The sequence below is a fragment of the Macaca thibetana genome, chromosome 1 (genome assembly GCF_024542745.1).
Source record: "Macaca thibetana thibetana isolate TM-01 chromosome 1, ASM2454274v1, whole genome shotgun sequence".
NCBI classification, from domain to species: domain Eukaryota; kingdom Metazoa; phylum Chordata; class Mammalia; order Primates; family Cercopithecidae; genus Macaca; species Macaca thibetana.
In genome coordinates this window covers 24625210-24642126 of record NC_065578.1, presented here as the reverse complement: position 1 = coordinate 24642126, position 16917 = coordinate 24625210, and the positions used below count along the sequence as shown (strand labels likewise).

General features: G+C 54.1%; 1 protein-coding gene and 2 long non-coding RNA genes across 6 annotated transcripts in view; 2 read left to right on the top strand and 1 right to left on the bottom strand.

Moving 5' to 3' along the window:
• MAN1C1 (mannosidase alpha class 1C member 1) overlaps positions 1 to 16917 on the bottom strand; it is a 179277-nt gene that overhangs the window by 5680 nt on the left and 156680 nt on the right. The window contains exons 8-9 of the mRNA XM_050791301.1: positions 8457 to 8572; positions 707 to 926 (exon numbers count right to left, since the gene is read on the bottom strand). Coding sequence (XP_050647258.1) covers positions 707 to 926; positions 8457 to 8572 — 336 coding nt within the window. The remainder of the gene's footprint in view (positions 1 to 706; positions 927 to 8456; positions 8573 to 16917) is intronic.
• Positions 11418 to 11785, top strand: LOC126956887 (uncharacterized). Of its 2 annotated transcripts, none has more exons than XR_007726527.1 (3): positions 11418 to 11498; positions 11582 to 11667; positions 11723 to 11785. It is a non-coding gene; the product is annotated as an uncharacterized LOC126956887 (long non-coding RNA). The 2 variants fall into 2 exon arrangements; XR_007726529.1 differs by having other exon boundaries at positions 11440 to 11496; positions 11614 to 11667.
• On the top strand, positions 11868 to 14253 carry LOC126956868 (uncharacterized). Of its 3 annotated transcripts, XR_007726513.1 has the most exons (5): positions 11868 to 11946; positions 12028 to 12104; positions 12165 to 12232; positions 13399 to 13446; positions 14176 to 14253. It is a non-coding gene; the product is annotated as an uncharacterized LOC126956868 (long non-coding RNA). The 3 variants fall into 3 exon arrangements; XR_007726515.1 differs by lacking the exons at positions 12165 to 12232; positions 13399 to 13446; positions 14176 to 14253 and adding an exon at positions 13290 to 13335 and having other exon boundaries at positions 12028 to 12106; XR_007726514.1 differs by lacking the exons at positions 12165 to 12232; positions 13399 to 13446; positions 14176 to 14253 and adding an exon at positions 12918 to 13000 and having other exon boundaries at positions 12028 to 12106.

Below are 16917 nucleotides of genomic sequence, written 5' to 3'. Positions count from 1 at the left end.
CAAAAGGCCTGGGTTCCAGCCCAGGATCAATTCCTTATCTGTAGTGTGACTTTGGCTAAGTCACTTCCCCCTCTGGGCTGGCTCCGCTTCTCTGTGTAGAATGAGGAGCCAGGCTTAGGCTCTCAAATGTGACCTCTGACTCTAGCATCTGACAATTCAGTGGTGAGCGGTGGGTGGGGAGGACCAAGCTCTCAGGGTTTCTGGTGGTCACGGGTCAAAGAGGGTGACTAAACAGGGGGGAGCAGGAGGCAGTGAGACCCCCTCTGAGGAGGGTGCCGGGGGAAAGGCAGAAGCACATTCGAAGGCATGGGACTCAGGGTGGGACATGTGCTGGGCTCAGGAAGCTGCCGTTTCTGCCTCCAGAGCTGGAGGATCCTTTACTCCGTGCCCCTCTCAAGGGACCTTGGCCAAGTAATTTCTGAGCCTCAGTTTCCTCATCTGTGTGGTGAGGTTCAGTGATGATGTGTGTCAAGGGCGGAAGAGCACCAGGTACACGCAAAGCGCTTTCTGCGTCTGTACTAGTTTCCCGTTCGTTCAGGGTACAGTCTCAGAGCCTGGACAGCACATCTCTCAAATTCTACCTAAGTTCCAATGGGAGGCTTCCCTAAGGCCATGTGCTCCCTTCACTCACTGCTGCTGGTCTTTCCACTTCTTCCTGGTGTCTAGCCTCAGTCTCTCCTGCTGCCCCTTCCCCTTGCAGGGTTACCTGAGCGGGCGTATGACTCGTGGCACGTCTTGGTGATCTGGGCTGCGAGCTCTCGGTAGTGGGCCCTCTTTTCTTCTTTGGCATCCTCGGCGCCAAGGGCGATCATGCCCCCGGAGAAACAGGCCAGGTGCCCCATCTTGTGGTCCAGAATCCCCCCTCGCCACTCGGCGATGTAGGTCAGCCCCCCGGGAGAGACATTCAGCAAGTAGGTCTCTATCGCCTGGGAGCAAGGTGGGGATTGGGCAGGGAGAAGGGGCGTGGGAGGGCACAGAGAAGGGGGGGAAAGGATGGAAAATGAACATTTTGGAGACAGTAGCAAGGGCACCTCTGCCAAGCCCTCCATCCCAGGCAAAGGAGGCCCACTGATTTCTGCTGGTCAAGATGCCTGCCAGGGCACAGGAGGGGCTGCTATTCACTGGGAGGCTCAGACACACGGCAGCTCCCCAGGGCAAGTCTCTCAGTCTTTAAAAAATCTTCCACGTTTTAAAAAACATTAAAAAATATTTTAAGGTGATCCTCCTCCTCCTCCATTATGTCCTCTGTTTGATCTTAACCAGAAACCCAGCGGGCCTGTGGACAGGCTTCAGGGGTCCAGGCCCTTAAAACTGCACCCAATACTTTTTAGTGGATGTGCATCTTTATGGGAAGAGTGTCCTTCTATTCTTCTCAGTTTCTCAAAAAGAACCTGCAGAAAATTAAGAGCTGCTCTCTACGGTATTTTGTCACACGTTTCCTCATTTAATGCCTACAGCAAGCCAGGCACCTGGGCTGTAGCGCCCTACACAAATGGGAGGGGGCAGCTTGTCCCAGGCCATGCAGCCACACCAGCCTAGAAACAAGACCCCACATTGTCCAGAGCTCTGCTTCTTCCTCTACCCCATGGCCATGCCTTTTGGTGGGAAGGGAGGTGATGCTGTTGTAAAGACTCTGGGATGTCGGGGACATGAGGGGGTCACACTGCTGTCAGTCCCAGGAGCCCTGGGGACCCAGGGGAGGAAGGAAGCTGCTCACACAGCCTTGAGACCAGACTCCATGGGCTGATGGGGCCTGGCCCATGGCTGGGGTCCTCTGGGGCCCTTGCCAGGCCTCTGCCTCCACTCTCACCCCTCCAATCTACTCTCCAGGGGCTCTCCGTACTCTGCAGTTAACACACCGGATCATATCATCTGCCTGCTTAGAACCTGCAGTGGTTTCCAAGTGCCCTTATGTGAAAAGACCAGAGAGGCCGCCAAGACTCCACGATCTGGACCCTGAGGGTGGACCTGATGCTACGGACATGGCTCTGGGGCACAGACTCGTCAGGTTCAAATCCCATCTCCACCAGTTCCACGCTGTGTGACACTGGGCAGGTTGTATGTTCTCTCTGTGCCTCAGTTTTCTAACGTGTAAACTGGGGATAAGAGCATTAACTGCCTCAAAGGGTTGTGAGAATTAAATGAGATACACCTGCAGGGCTTGGCCTATTTCCCAGCACAGAGTGAGTCCCCAATAATTACTGGCCCCTATGATTCCTCTCTAGTCTGTCTCCTGCCCCTCCCTTCTCACACCCTACCTCACCCATACTGGCCTCTTTTCACTCATGTACCCTCCTGGCTTCCAATATTTCGGGAGCCATGTAATATTTCCTTGGTGTCAGTGCTGTGCTAGGTACTGCGGCTACAGGTGTGCTGGAGAGGACCCTGGACTCTGCCTCAGGGAGCTCGCCCATTAGTGCAGGGAATTCCCAACAAAACCAAGTGTACACGAGACGCGCAATTTGTTTTGTTTTGAAACACAGTCTTAGACTCTGTCACCCAGGCTGAAGTGCAGTGGCACTATCTTGGCTCACTGCAACCTCCGCCTCCCAGGTTCAAACCATTCTCGTGCCTCAGCCTCCCAAGTAGCTGGGATTATATAGGCGTGTGCCACCACCCCCAGCAATTTTTTATATTTTTAGTAAAGACAGGGTTTCACTATGTTGGCCAGGCTGGTCTTGAACTCCTGACCTCAGGGGATCCACCCACCTAGGCCTCCCAAAGTGTTGGGATTACAGGTGTGAGTCACCACACCTGGCCCAAAGGTACAATTTGTGATCAGCATTTTGAATAAAACAAAGTGAGAGGATGAGATTAAAAAATGCAGGGGGAGATGGGGAGAGGCTGGACACAGTGGCTCATGCCTGTAATCCCAACACTTTGGGAGGCTGAGGTAGATGAATCACTTGAGCCCAGTAGTTTGAAACCAGCCTGGACAACATGGCAAAAACCCATCTCTACTAACTGCACTCCATCCTGGGAAACAGAGTGAGTCTCTGTCTCAAAAACAAAAACAAAAACAAAACAAAACAAAGAGCTGGGGTGGGGGCAGTGCTGTACTTTGCAGAGTGAGGTCTGGGAAAGTCTCTCTGCAAAGGTGACATTCTTGAAGGCTGCATTTTTCTTCCTGCTTCAGGGCTTGGCTGGTGCTGTGCCTCCTCCCTGCATGCTCCAGCCCTGACTCTGCTAACTCCTCCAGAATGTCACTTCCTTGGAGAGAATGCTGCAATTTAAACCAGCACTGCCACTGCCATTACTATGGGCCCGTCACCCTTCTACATGGTGCCATTCCTACTTGGCGTATGTTTCTGTTGTGTATCTGTCCCTCTCTCAGACTCTGAGTGCCGTGTGACAGCAGAAGCCACCACCAGCAGCCTCCAGCCAGTGCCCGACACACAGGAGATGCTCAAGGAACATTCGCTCACTCCTGGGTCTGTTTTTTCTTTTTTCTCTCCTGTCAGGGCCCAGGGCTGGTGGGCTGGCTGCAGGACCCACACTGAGTGGCAGATGGAGAAGCGCTGACAATGTGACATGCCAGGGCACCTGCTCCACATGGGGGAGTGCTGAGGACACCTGCAGAGCAGCCGGGCTGCAGGCGGGGGTCTGCTCTGGGCCCGGCCTGGCTCCCGGGCAGAGCCATGTCCCCGGCAGCTGCTCGGCGTCACTAAGTGTGTGGCGCAGGGGAGGAGTGTCAGGGCTCAGAAACCTGGGTCAGAGTCACCAGTTGTCAACACTTTGGAGAGAACACAGACATCTGAGGGAGACCTCAGGATGCCACACACCAGAGCTGGCATCTGCACCTTCCAGACCGCCTCCCACAGGTTATTTCCACTGCGGGTTGGCCCCAAGCTAAGTAATTGCGGTCAAGAGGAAATTATAAACCAGTGCCTCTTTGAAGACACAACTGAGACACGCAGATGCAAATATAAAAAACAAGGCTTTTTAAAACAAAACACAAGACAGCGCAGGCTGGCAGACGACTGGTAAAAGGTTTAAATCACAGCAAGCAGAGGTGCAAGGAGCTAACTGGGGTGCAAGACCAGGGTTTATTTTTTTAAAGTATTAACAAAAATATTTGTACTGTTCCTTGCAGAGCAGGGCTAACCCATAGGCAGTGAGCCTAGAGTGGCGAGGGGCCTGGGTTTGAATCTCAGCTCTGCGATTTAGGAGCTAGATGACTTTGGGCAAGTTATTTCACTTTACTGAAGACTCACTTTGCTCATCTATAAAATGGGAATAATGATTCCTGGATCGGTTGTGAGGATTAAAGAACAGGATATTCGAAGCCTGGCTCAGTGCCTGGCACTGGCTGTTCCTTCCTTTGCTGCCTGCAGGAGCCCCATCTGAGCACTCGTGGGAGGGGTTTCAGGCAAGCCAGGCCCCTCTGTGACTTGGCCGCTGGTAAGCAGAGGCCAGCCCACTGGATCTGGAGTTGGACCCGTATTTGTGTCCTCGCTCTGACACCTGCTGCTATCTGGACCTTGGGCCTTTCTGACCCTCAGTTTCATCATCTGTAAGATGGGGGCTAAAGAAGATGAGGTACTTAGAGCACTGGCCCAGAGGAGGCCAAAGTGACCAAAGCTCTCCCTGTTCTTCTTGTCTCCTGCCGTGACACTCAGAGGTGTGCCCAGTCTGAACTGTCTGACCTTCCCAGGCCCACCCCAGCTGGACACTGGTCTAACCTGGTGGTTTTCTGACCCCAGGTGCACAACAGAATTGTGGAAGGAACTTTTCTTTTTTTTCTTTTTTCTTTTTTCTTTTTTGAGACGGAGTCTCGCTCTGTCGCCCAGGCTGGAGTGCAGTGGCCAGATCTCGGCTCCCTGCAAGCTCCGCCTCCCGGGTTCACACCATTCTCCTGCCTCAGCCTCCCGATTAGCTGAGACTACAGGTGCCGACCACCACGCCCGGCTAATTTTTTGTATTTTTAGTAGAGACGGGGTTTCACCGTGTTAGCCAGGATGGTCTCGATCTCCTGACCTCGTGATCCGCCCGCCTCGGCCTCCCAAAGTGCTGGGATTACAGGCGTGAGCCACATTGCCCGGCCGTGGAAGGAACTTTTTAAAAAGCTCAGATTGGGATTTAATTGGCCTGGGGTGAGGCTAGACATGAGATTTTTAAAGCTCTCCAGGTGTTCCTAAGGTACAGGCAGGGGTGAAAGTCTTTGGTCAGTGATTCCCAACCCTGACTACACACGGAAATCCCAAGGAGGTTCATGTGCGGCCCGGGCCCCATGCCCAGAGGTTCTGAGTCAGGGGTGCAGTCTGAACATCAGGACTTTGCAGCTCCCTAGGTGATTTTAACATGCCAACATGGTTGAGAAGCACCAGAAGATTCTTCAAAACCCCAAACTTGCCAGAGGCCCAGCCTTCACCCAGGGTCAAAGACGCTCCAGGCTCTTCACTGGGAAGATCAAATGCAGAGAGTAAAGCCTCTTCTATTCAAAGTTCTCTCCTACAAAATCAAGTGCTCCGAGTTGCCTTAAATAATTCATGGCCACTTCTTCCCTTGAAGCCTCAACTACAGTGTGCCCTGAGGGCAGGGAGCCTGGCTGCTCATTAACTTTATGTTTACTCTGCAAGAGAAGGCATCAAGGGCCTCTGGGCAGCACACTCTGGCCACCACCAGCTGCACACTAATTCTCTGACCGGGGCTCTGGTCTGAGCTCAGCCAAAGACCGGAGTGAACAAGGCTGGGACTCAGACTGAGATGGGACTATAGTCCCAGAAGCTGCTTCATGACGGAGGTCTTGTGCCAGGGAGCTGGGCAGGGAAAACTCATTGCTGAGCCTACGGTTTAAAGGGTCCAGGGCTCTAGCAGTCCGTTTCAATGTGTGTGTTTTAAGCACCACCATTCCTGGCCAGATTCCTGTGATCAGAGGGTAGTCAGAGACCATCTATCCATCCATCCAACTGCCCACACCCACCCACCCATCTATCTACTCACCCATCCATCCTTCCCTCCATCCATCCTTCCCTCCATCCATCCATCTTTCCCTCCATCCATCCATCTTTCTCTCCATCCATCCTTCCCTCCATCCATCCATCCTTCCCTCCATCCATCCATCTTTCCCTCCATCCATCCTTCCCTCCTTCCATCCATCCTTCTCTCCATCCATCCATCCCTCCATCCTTCCCTCCATCCATCCTTCCCTCCATCCACCCATCCTTCCCACCATCCATCCTTCCCTCCATCCATCCATCCTTCCCACCATCCATCCTCCCCTCCATCCATCCATCCTTCCCTCCATCCATCCTTCCCTCCACCCATCCATCCTTCCCTCCACCCATCCATCCTTCCCTCCATCCATCCATCCTTCCCTCCATCCACCCATCCTTCTCTCCATCCACCCATCCTTCCCACCATCCATCCTTCCCTCCATCCATCCTTCCCTCCATCCATCCATCCTTCTCTCCATCCACCCATCCTTCCCACCATCCATCCTTCCCTCCATCCATCTTTCCCTCCAGCCATCCATCCTTCCCACCATCCATCCATCCTTCCCTCCATCCATCCATCCTTCCCTCCATCCATCCATCCTTCCCACCATCCATCTATCCTTCCCTCCACCCATCCATCCTTCCCTCCATCCATCCTTCCCTCCATCCATCCATCCTTCCCACCATCCATCCATCCTTCCCTCCATCCATCCATCCTTCCCTCCATCCATCTATCCTTCCCTCCATCCATCCATCCTTCCCTCCATCCATCCTTCCCTCCATCCATCCATCTTTCCCTCCATCCATCCATCCTTCCCTCCATCCATCCTCCCCACCATCCATCCATCCTTCCCACCATCCATCCATCCTTCCCTCCATCCATCCTTCCCACCATCCATCCATCCTTCCCACCATCCATCCATCCTTCCCTCCATCCATCCTCCCCTCCATCCATCCATCCTTCCCTCCATCTATCCATCCTTCCCACCATCCATCCATCCTTCCCTCCATCCATCCTTCCCTCCATCCATCCATCCTTCCCTCCATCCATCTATCCTTCCCTCCATCCATCCTTTCAGCATTCATGCATGCATGCATTCATTCATTTGTTCACAAAACAGTTACCATGTGCCTGCTATGTGCCAGGCACTGTTTTAGGAGCAGACAAGATCTCTGATCCCAGATAACTGACATTCTATTTGGGGAAGATAGAGAATGAGCAAGTAAACAAATACATGCCTGTGATAATTGTAGAGGGTGATGAAGGTGAAGAGAATAAGCCTGGGTATGTGACAGGCTGGGAATGGTAGTTTCAGTGGCATCTGAATTGACAGTTGACTAGTGAGTGGGACCTAGCCATTGGAATGATATTCCAGGCAGAGGGGACAGCAAGTACAAAGGCCCTGAGGTGGGAGTCGCCTGGGGTGTCTGAGGAAGAGCAGGAAGACTGGTGCCAGGGCCCAGAGAGCACAGGGCAGAGAGGCAGGCGTGAAGTCAGGGTGATCAGCAGGGCCCAGGGAAGGCGGACCCGATGGGTAAAGGAGAGGAGTTGGATTTATTCCAGCTGCTAAGGGGGGCCAGAGAGGAGAGGGATGTGCACGTCCAGCTCTTCTGGCTTCTGTTCCCCACACAGCATTCAGAGAGCAGGGCAGAGGGGAAGCCGGTTTAGAGGAAATAAGGAGGTAGCGTAGACCAAGGTGGTGGCAGAGTAGATCCAACTTGCTCAACTTGCTTTAAGGGGAAACTGAGGCCCAGAGCCGGCCCAGTGCCTTTTCCTTAGTTGGGCTCCGAGGTATCTGTTGAGTCGTGGGATTCCCTAGCCCTCTTCCCAATGGCTCAAGCTAACTGCTTCCCTCTTCTGTCCTGGTCTCTCCTCTTTGGAGGGACTCACCTCAGCCTTCCAGCCCTCGTTCATTCCACACCCCGTGGACAGACCACCAGTGGTGCCAGCTTGGCCAGCTCTGTGCTGTGCGGCCTTGGGAAAATGCCTTCCCCTCTCTAGGCCTTGGTTTCCATCCACATAAAGAGAAGGAGCAAAACTGGACGCTCCACTGAAGGAGGCCTCTTCCAGCTTGGACATACTTCTCCTGTCACCTCTGTTGTCCAAGGAAGACACGGCTGAGGGTCACACTCTGGCAGCCACCCTTGGGGGTGCCAGCCCCCAGTCTGGCTGCATTCTGGACTCTGACACATCAGTCGAAGCACAGACACCGAGCAGGTGGCGGTTTCTGAATCAGACTGACGGTCACTTCCGAGGAGACCTCGGACACATGACTTCACCTCCCTGAGCTTGGGTTTTGCATCTGACACAGCCTCCGTCTTAGAGCATGTGGGAGGGTCGCAGGGGTGTAAAATGCCTGGCTGGGAGGGGGCTGTCCTGTCAATCTTCTCACCAGTTCACTGCAGGGGGTGGGAGCAAGCCTCAGCCCATCTGGCCCCGCAGCCCCAGCACTCAGGGGCCTGTGAGAGAGCCGGAGGCTGGTGACCAGCGGCCTGTGAATAATCCAGTGCTTGTCTTACCTCCAAGGCTTCGTAGTACATATTTTTAGCCTCCATATCTGTCTTGCCCGACATCAACCAGGATTTGATCAAATATTCATAAAAACTGTCCCCGAGTCCTCCAACCGAGACGTGGTCTGTGAGGGGAAAGAGGACAAGAACATTAACTCCATCTGCCGCTGGCTCTCCTGGGGCAGGGCCTCGCACACCCGCCTGGCCTCAGGGGCCTGGTGCCTGTACGGGTAGGAAGTGGGCATCTCGCCAGCAGCCACCGAACCTGGAACGGGGACTGCAAGGCAGACGCAGCCTGCGACTCGGAGGAAATCCGGGCTGTCTAGAGCGCACTCGTCCTGCACAAAAGTGCATGGGCTCATCCGGCGGGTGCTATAAATCACCTCGCCTTAGCAGGCTGGGGACGGCGGGGCCTCTGGTTATTAACTGTAAGTGAGTTGCATTTCTTTACAAAGATAATCTGGTGGCAGGGAGTTCAGAGGTTTTTATTACCCAGTGACAAACATGATAATTAATGCTGGGTAGCTTCATAAAAGGCCATGGGAAAGAGGAGGAAAAACCTTAATTTAGCTGGCCAAGCCCTCAAGTAGAGCCACTCTGGAAAAACTGAGTTTAAATTTAGCAAATTGGGATAAATGGAGTTCAAAGGAGCAGGAAAGAGAAGAATTGCGTCGCAACACCCCCTCTCTGCCCTGGTGGCCCCTGCCTGCTGGACAGTGGGCCAGCCAAGGAGCAGGGCCTCACAGGCTGTGGCTGAGCCCAGAGGTCTCTCCACCCAGGGCCGTCCCAGGAGGAAGGCGGGTTGCCCGAGGAACACTTCACCGCAGATGCAAGACAGAAAACGCTTCATTCCTAGGCTTTGACAATTGACAACGGGGAAACGTAAAGGCACTTGATAGATTTAACAAAGAACAAACCAGTTCTGTGTTCTGATTCACTTAAGCAGAGAAACAGAGAGCAGAAAGAAAATGGGGGTGGACCGAAGGCGGGGTGGGGGAATGGGCAGAGTGTTTTCAACTCCTCAGCAGAAGAAGGGGGCCAAGAGAGAGGGAGAGGGAAAGTGGGTGGGGGGAGGAGGGACAGAAAGAGAGAGAGAACACACCAACAGCTACCATTTATTGTGGGCCAGGAGCCTCACTGTATTATTTATAACTTAATCTTCCAGGGCACCCTGCAAGGTAGGTGCTATCGACCCCATTTCCCAGGTGGGAGAACGGCAACTGGGCCTAAATGGCTCATCCAAGACCATCAAGCGGGAGAAGGGCAGAGCCTCACCTTCCGCAGCCACACACAGTCAACCAGAGAGTGAAGACAGAGACACGCAGAGAAAGAAAGACAAGTGTGAGGACCAAGGGACCAAAAGACAGGGCGAAGACAGATGGGAGCCAGGAATGGGGGTCGAGAGGAGGCCAGCCACACGGTACACCTGCCCTTCAGGCCCCCTCCAGCCCTGATCCATAAATAAGTCCTGGCCCAGCAAGGGTTCCAGAACGGACCAGCATCTGCAAAAATTGGAACAGACAGGATGAAGCATGTGCTTTGGGGAGGAGCTGGAAGGGGCCAGGCTGGGCTGGACTGTGCTCTGGTGTGGAGGGAAGACAGAAGTGGCACCTCTCTTCTTCCTACGTACCCCACAGAAGGGAAGGGCTGGGCCAGGCCTGGCATGTTGAGGAGGGGCAGGTCTGTTGCAGAGGAGGGGTCAGGCTCAGGCTGGAAGTCATGGGTCGGCCTCTGCTCAGAGCCCTTCTCCAGCCCCATCATGGGCACGGCAGCTACGAGCACTGTCACCTCTCGGTGTGGCGCACCCTTCCCACCTCGTCCCCCACCCGGGGGCTCAAGCGTTCTCACAACCCTGCTCACGGTCCCTCCCCATAGGGTGGCCACAGGGATTAAGTGAAACAAGGCCAGCTACCATCAGAAGCCCTCGGCAGCCACACTCCCCTTGGGTGGTGGGCCCACTCTGCCATCAGGTGCCCGCCGGGTGTGTGATGAGTGCCTGTGCACGGGTCTGCCTCCCTTACTAGCCCGTGGGCTCTTTGTGGGGAGGGATTGCATGCGACTCCCGCTCGGTGCTCAGTAACTATACGGTGCACAGAGATGCCCACGGAGTGCTGAGCGGGTGAATGCAAGGGAGGCTTGGGCTCTGCCGGGATGCGAGGCTTGAGCTGTGCCAGGAAGGGCCTCGAATGCCAAGCCAAGGAGTTTAGACACAATCATGCGGTGACGGAGTGTGCGCGTGACAAGGTCCAGGCTTCCTCTGGAGGGACACGCAGGGGAGGGAGCCAGGCCATTAGGGTCCGCGGTGTTGAGATGCGGCTGCCTCTCAGGGGCACTTATGTGGGCGTCTCACATGTGAGGGTCCCACTGCTTTACAGCTTATGTGTGTGGGGTGTGTGGGGAGTGTGTGTCTATGTATGGGGTGTGGGGTGGTGTGTATGTGTGGTGAGTTAATGTGTGTGTGTATGTAGGTGAATGGGGGTGTGTGTGTGTGTGCGCGCACTGAGGGGTAGGGGTGTGTGGATGTGTGTAGGGAGAGTGTGTGTGTGTCAAGGAGTGTGGTGTGTGTGAGGGGACTATGTGTAGTGTGTGGGGTGTGTGCGTGAGGGGAATATGTGTAATGTGTGGGGTGTGTGTGTGGAATGTGTGTGTGCGGGGAGTGTGTAGTGTGTGAGGGGAGTGTGTGTGTGTGTGTGTGGGAGTGTGGGTGGTAGGTGTGCGTGTGGGAGTGTGGGTGGTGTGTAGTGTGAGGGAGTGTGGGTGGTGTGCGTGTGGGACTGTGGGTGGTGTGTAGTATGTGTGAGGGAGTGTGGGTGGTGTGTAGTATGTGTGAGGGAGTGTGGGTGGTGTGTAGTATGTGTGAGGGAGTGTGGGTGGTGTGTAGTATGTGTGAGGGAGTGTGGGTGGTGTGTAGTGTGTGTGGGAGTGTGGGTGGTATGTAGTGTGTGGGAGTGTGGGTGGTGTGTAGTGTGTGTGGGAGTGTGGGTGGTGTGTAGTATGTGTGAGGGAGTGTGGGTGGTGTGTAGTGTGTGTGGGAGTGAGTGTGGGTGGTGTGTAGTGTGTATGTGAGTGTGGGTGGTGTGTAGCGTGTGTGTGAATGTGGGTGGTGTGTGTGTGGGAGAGTGGGTGATGTGTAGTGTGTGTGGGAGTGAGTGTGGGTGGTGTGTAGCGTGTGTGTGAATGTGGGTGGTAGGTGTGTGTGTGGGAGAGTGGGTGATGTGTAGTGTGTGTGGGAGTGAGTGTGGGTGGTGTGTAGTGTGTGTGAGTGTGGGTGGTAGGTGTGTGTGTGGGAGAGTGGGTGGTGTGTAGTGTGTGGGGGAGGGAGTGTGGGTGGTGTGTAGTGTGTGCATGAGGGGAGTGTGTAGTGTATGTATATGTGAGAGGAGTGTGTGTAGTGTGTGTGGGTGTGTGTAGGGGAAGTGTGTGTAATGTGTGTGTGGGGTGTGTGCATAGTGTGTAAGGGGAGTGTGTGCAGGGGAAGTGTATGTAATGTGTGTGTGTGGTGTGTGTGAGGGGAGTGTGGATGTGAGGGGAGTGTGGGTGTGTAGGGGAATGTGTAATGTGTGTGTGTGGTATGTGTGAGGGGAGTGTGGATGTGAGGGGAGTGTGGGTGTGTGGGTCTGTGTGTGGGGAGAGTGTATGTAGTGTGTGTGTGGGGGAGTGTATGTAGTGTGTGTGTGTGGGGGGGGGAGTGTATGTAGTGTGTGTGTGTGTGGGGAGCGTATGTAGTGTGTGTGTGGGGGGAGTGTATGTAGTGTGTGTGTGTGTGTGGGGGGGAGTGTATGTATGTGTGTGTGTGTGTGGGGGGGGGAGTGTATGTAGTGTGTGTGTGGGGAGTGTATGTAGTGTGTGTGTGGGGGGGAGTGTATGTAGTGTGTGTGTGTGTGGGGGAGTGTATGTAGTGTGTGTGTGTGTGGGGAGTGTATGTAGTGTGTGTGTGTGGGGGGAGTGTATGTGTGTGTGTGTGTGTGTGGGGGGAGTGTATGCAGTGTGTGTGTGTGTGGGGGGGAGTGTATGTAGTGTGTGTGGGGGGGAGCGTATGTAGTGTGTGTGTGTGGGGAGCGTATGTAGTGTGTGTGTGGGGGGTAGTGTATGTAGTGTGTGTGTGGGGAGTGTATGTAGTGTGTGTGTGGGGGGGAGTGTATGTAGTGTGTGTGTGTGGGGGGGAGTGTGTATGTAGTGTGTGTGTGTGTGGGGGAGTGTAGTGTGTGTAGTGTGTGTGTGTGGGGGGGGCAGTGTAGTGTGTGTGTGTGGGGGGAGTGTATGTAGTGTGTGTGTGTGTGGGGGAGTGTATGCAGTGTGTGTGGGGGGGAGTGTATGTAGTGTGTGTGTATGGGGGGGAGTGTATGTAGGGTGTGTGGGGGGGGAGTGTATGTACTGTGTGTGTGTGGGGGAGTGTATGTAGTGTGTGTGTGGGGGGGGAGTGTAGTGTGTGTGTGTGTGGGGAGTGTATGTAGTGTGTGTGTGGGGGAGTGTATGTAGTGTGTGTGGGGGGAGTGTATGTAGTGTGTGTGTGGGGGGAGTGTAGTGTGTGTGTGTGGGGGGAGTGTATGTAGTGTGTGTGTGTGGGGGAGTGTATGTAGTGTCTGTGTGTGTGGGGAGTGTGTATGTAGTGTGTGTGTGTGGGGGAGTGTATGTAGTGTGTGTGTGTGGGGGGAGTGTATGTAGATGTAGTGTATGTGGGGGGAGTGTATGTAGTGTGTGTGTGTGGGGAGTGTATGTAGTGTGTGTGTGGGGGATGTATGTAGTGTGTGTGTGTGTGGGGAGTGTATGTAGTGTGTGTGGGGGGGAGTGTATGTAGTGTGTGTGTGTGTGGGGAGTGTATGTAGTGTATGTGGGGGGGAGTGTATGTAGTGTGTGTGGGGGGAGTGTATGTAGTGTGTGTGGGGGGGAGTGTATGTAGTGTGTGTGTGTGGGGAGTGTATGTAGTGTGTGTGTGGGGGAGTGTATGTAGTGTGTGTGTGTGGGGGAGTGTATGTAGTGTGTGTGTGGGGGAGTGTATGTAGTGTGTGTGTGGGGGAGTGTATGTAGTGTATGTGGGGGGAGTGTATGTATGTAGTGTGTGTGTGGGGGAGTGTATGTAGTGTGTGTGTGGGGGAGTGTATGTAGTGTGTGTGTGTGGGGGGGGAGTGTATGTAGTGTATGTGTGGGGGGAGTGTATGTAGTGTGTGTGTGTGGGGAGTGTGTATGTGTGTGTGTGGGGGGGGAGTGTACGTAGTGTGTGTGTGTGGGGAGTGTATGTAGTGTGTGTGTGTGGGGGGAGTGTATGTAGTGTGTGTGGGGGGAGTGTATGTAGTGTGTGTGTGGGGGGGGGAGGGTATGTAGTGTGTGTGTGTGGGGGTGTATGTAGTGTGTGTGTGTGGGGAGTGTATGTAGTGTGTGTGTGTGGGGAGTGTATGTAGTGTGTGTGTGGGGGGGGTGTAGTGTGTAGTGTGTGTGGGGGGGGGAGTGTATGTAGTGTGTGTGTGTGGGGGGGGAGTGTATGTGTGTGTGTGTGTGGGGGGAGTGTAGTGTAGTGTGTGTGTGTGGGGGAGTGTATGTAGTGTGTGTGTGTGTGTGTGGGGGAGTGTATGTAGTGTGTGTGTGTGGGGGGGGTGTATGTAGTGTGTGTGTGTGGGGGGGGGAGTGTATGTAGTGTGTGTGTGTGGGGGGAGTGTATGTAGTGTATGTGGGGGGGGAGTGTATGTAGTGTGTGTGTGTGGGGGAGTGTATGTAGTGTGTGTGTGGGAAGTGTATGTAGTGTGTGTGTGGGGGGAGTGTATGTAGTGTGTGTGTGGGGGGAGTGTATGTAGTGTGTGTGTGTGTGGGGGAGTGTATGTAGTGTGTGTGTGTGTGTGGGGGAGTGTATGTAGTGTGTGTGTGTGTGGGGGGGAGTGTATGTAGTGTGTGTGTGTGGGGAGTGTATGTAGTGTGTGTGTGTGGGGGGGAGTGTATGTAGTGTGTGTGTGTGTGTGGGGGAGTGTATGTAGTGTGTGTGTGTGTGGGGAGTGTATGTAGTGTGTGTGTGTGGGGGGAGTGTATGTGTGTGTGTGTGTGTGGGGGAGTGTAGTGTGTGTGTGTGTGTGTGGGGAGTGTATGTGTGTGTGTGTGTGGGGGGGTGTGTATGTAGTGTGTGTGTGTGTGGGGAGTGTATGTAGTGTGTGTGTGGGGGGGAGTGTATGTAGTGTGTGTGTGGGGGGGAGTGTGTGTGTGTGTGTGTGGGGGGAGGTAGTGTATGTGTGTGTGTGTGGGGGGGAGTGTATGTAGTGTGTGGGGGGGGGAGTGTATGTAGTGTGTGTGTTGGGGGGGAGTGTAGTGTGTGTGTGTGGGGGGAGTGTATGTAGTGTGTGTGTGTGGGGGGGAGTGTATGTAGTGTGTGTGTGGGGGGAGTGTATGTAGTGTGTGTGTGTGTGGGGGGGAGTGTAGTGTGTGTGTGTGTGGGGGGAGTGTATGTAGTGTGTGTGTGTGAGGGGAGTGTGAATGTATGTGAGGGGAGTGTGGGTATGTGGGGGAGTGTGTAATGTGTGTGTGTGGTGTGAGGGGAGTGTGGATGTGAGGGGAGTGTGGGTGTGTGGGTCTGTGTGTGGGGGGAGTGTATGTAGTGTGTGTGTGGGGAGAGTGTATGTAGTGTGTGTGTGTGAGGGGAGTGTGAATGTATGTGAGGGGAGTGTGGGTGTGTGGGGGAGTGTGTGTGAGTGTGTGGTGTGTGTGTGTGTGGTGTGAGGGGAGTGTGGATGTGAGGGGAGTGTGGGTGTGTGGGTCTGTGTGTGGGGAGAGTGTATGTGGTGTGTGTGAGGGGAGTGTGAATGTATGTGAGGGGAGTGTGTAATGTGTGTGTGTCTGGGAGGGATGGTGGGTGGGGTGCTGGTGGGGTGGGTGTGTGTGTGTGTGTATGAGTGTGGTCTTCCCCAACACTGAGGCGGGCTGGGAGAAGTACAGGCACAGTAATGAGAAGACATGGCTCTGCATTAGCTCAAGGTGCACCCCCACCCACTCTGGGCCTCAGTCTCCCCATCTCTAGATGTGTGAAGGGGGCAGGAGCTGGTGTCCCTGAGCCCCAGAACAGAGGCAGGCTCTGCTGCTTGCTGACCGTGCCAATGCCCTTGTCACACCTGGCAGCAGGAGGCTGGGCCACAAGCCTGGAAATCAGCCGATCTAATGCCAGGGAAGCTGCCAGGCTGAAGCTCACACTCCTGTACCTGCCAAGGAGGTCTGGACTTGCCACTTCCCTCCCACAGAAGAAAGTGTGGGATTCAGGCAGTGGACAAGTTACTCAGGCGCCATACGGAGAGGCTGGTGACCCCTTCTCGGCAGCTCTCAGCTCGCAGCGGGTCGACCTCAGGGTCATCCCATTTGTGTTGGGCGCCACTGGGAGCCTGGTGGGTTTATCCTGGGTGTGAAGTCTCAGCAGTAGGACTGTCTTGGGCCTCCCCTGTTGCCCCTGAAGCTCGGTTTCCAGGAGGAGTGGGAAGCCAACAAGAACAGAGGCCTAGGTAACTGAGAGGCAGTCCTAATTCCTTCTTCGTTTCTCTAGGCTGCAATTTCTGTGGTTGCAAATGGGCTACAGTCCCTGCCTGTCCTGCCTTCAGGCTTGCTCTGAAGATTCAAGAAGAGAAAATGATGTGCGTGCACTTAAGCTTATGCAAGGTGGTAATGCTATCGTGTGCTAAAAGAATACTTGTGCACCAAAAAAAAAAAAAAAAAAAAAAAAAAAAAAACCACAGGAAAACTGAGATGACCCTGGGCACCAAGGCCAGGGGAGGAAGGCAGACATTTGGGCGAGCGGGGCGTTATAATCCCCTCTGCTCTTTAGCAGGCCAAGGGCTCAGATTTTATTAATAGGAAACAATTTCCCATATGCGACTGACTTTGCCTAGACCTGCAGCCCCTGGCACAGCCTGAGAAGAAAATTATGCTTCCCGGCATATTTTGCTCCCTTATAATTTGCCAAGGTAACTGTTGAGCTGGGAAGCCCACACCCCTCTCAGCCCTTTTCATGGGTTCTGCTGCCTTGCCCTGGAGCAGCTCAGTCCAGCAGAGGGCTTTATCTCCTTACCCAGTCAGGCCTTGCAATTAAAATCAGCAACTGTTATTGAACTGCCTCTTCCCGTGGCCATAATCTGCAATTCAAGCTTCATTTTCTCCCCATACTTTTGGATTTGCCAGTGTGTTTTGGTTAAAAATACTTTGCATTTCTGTAAGCGGTTTTTACAGGAGGCCACCTGGGGTGAGGTCATCACTGGGGAAAATTCCTGGGTGGAGTTTTCTGGGGGAGACTCGGGTTGGAAGGAAAGGCCTCAGCTGCTTTGCCACAGTGTCCCCAATGCCGCCTCTCTAGGCCCCGCTTGCATTGTTCCCTTTTGGGACAACTCGGATCATCTTTGGAAGATGGAAGTGAAATCTGTTTCCTGCAGCCTTTGACCATTCTTCCTACGCCTCTCCATGGCACACAGAGAATGCATCTCACTCCCTTCTTTCATTTTGCAGGACAGGA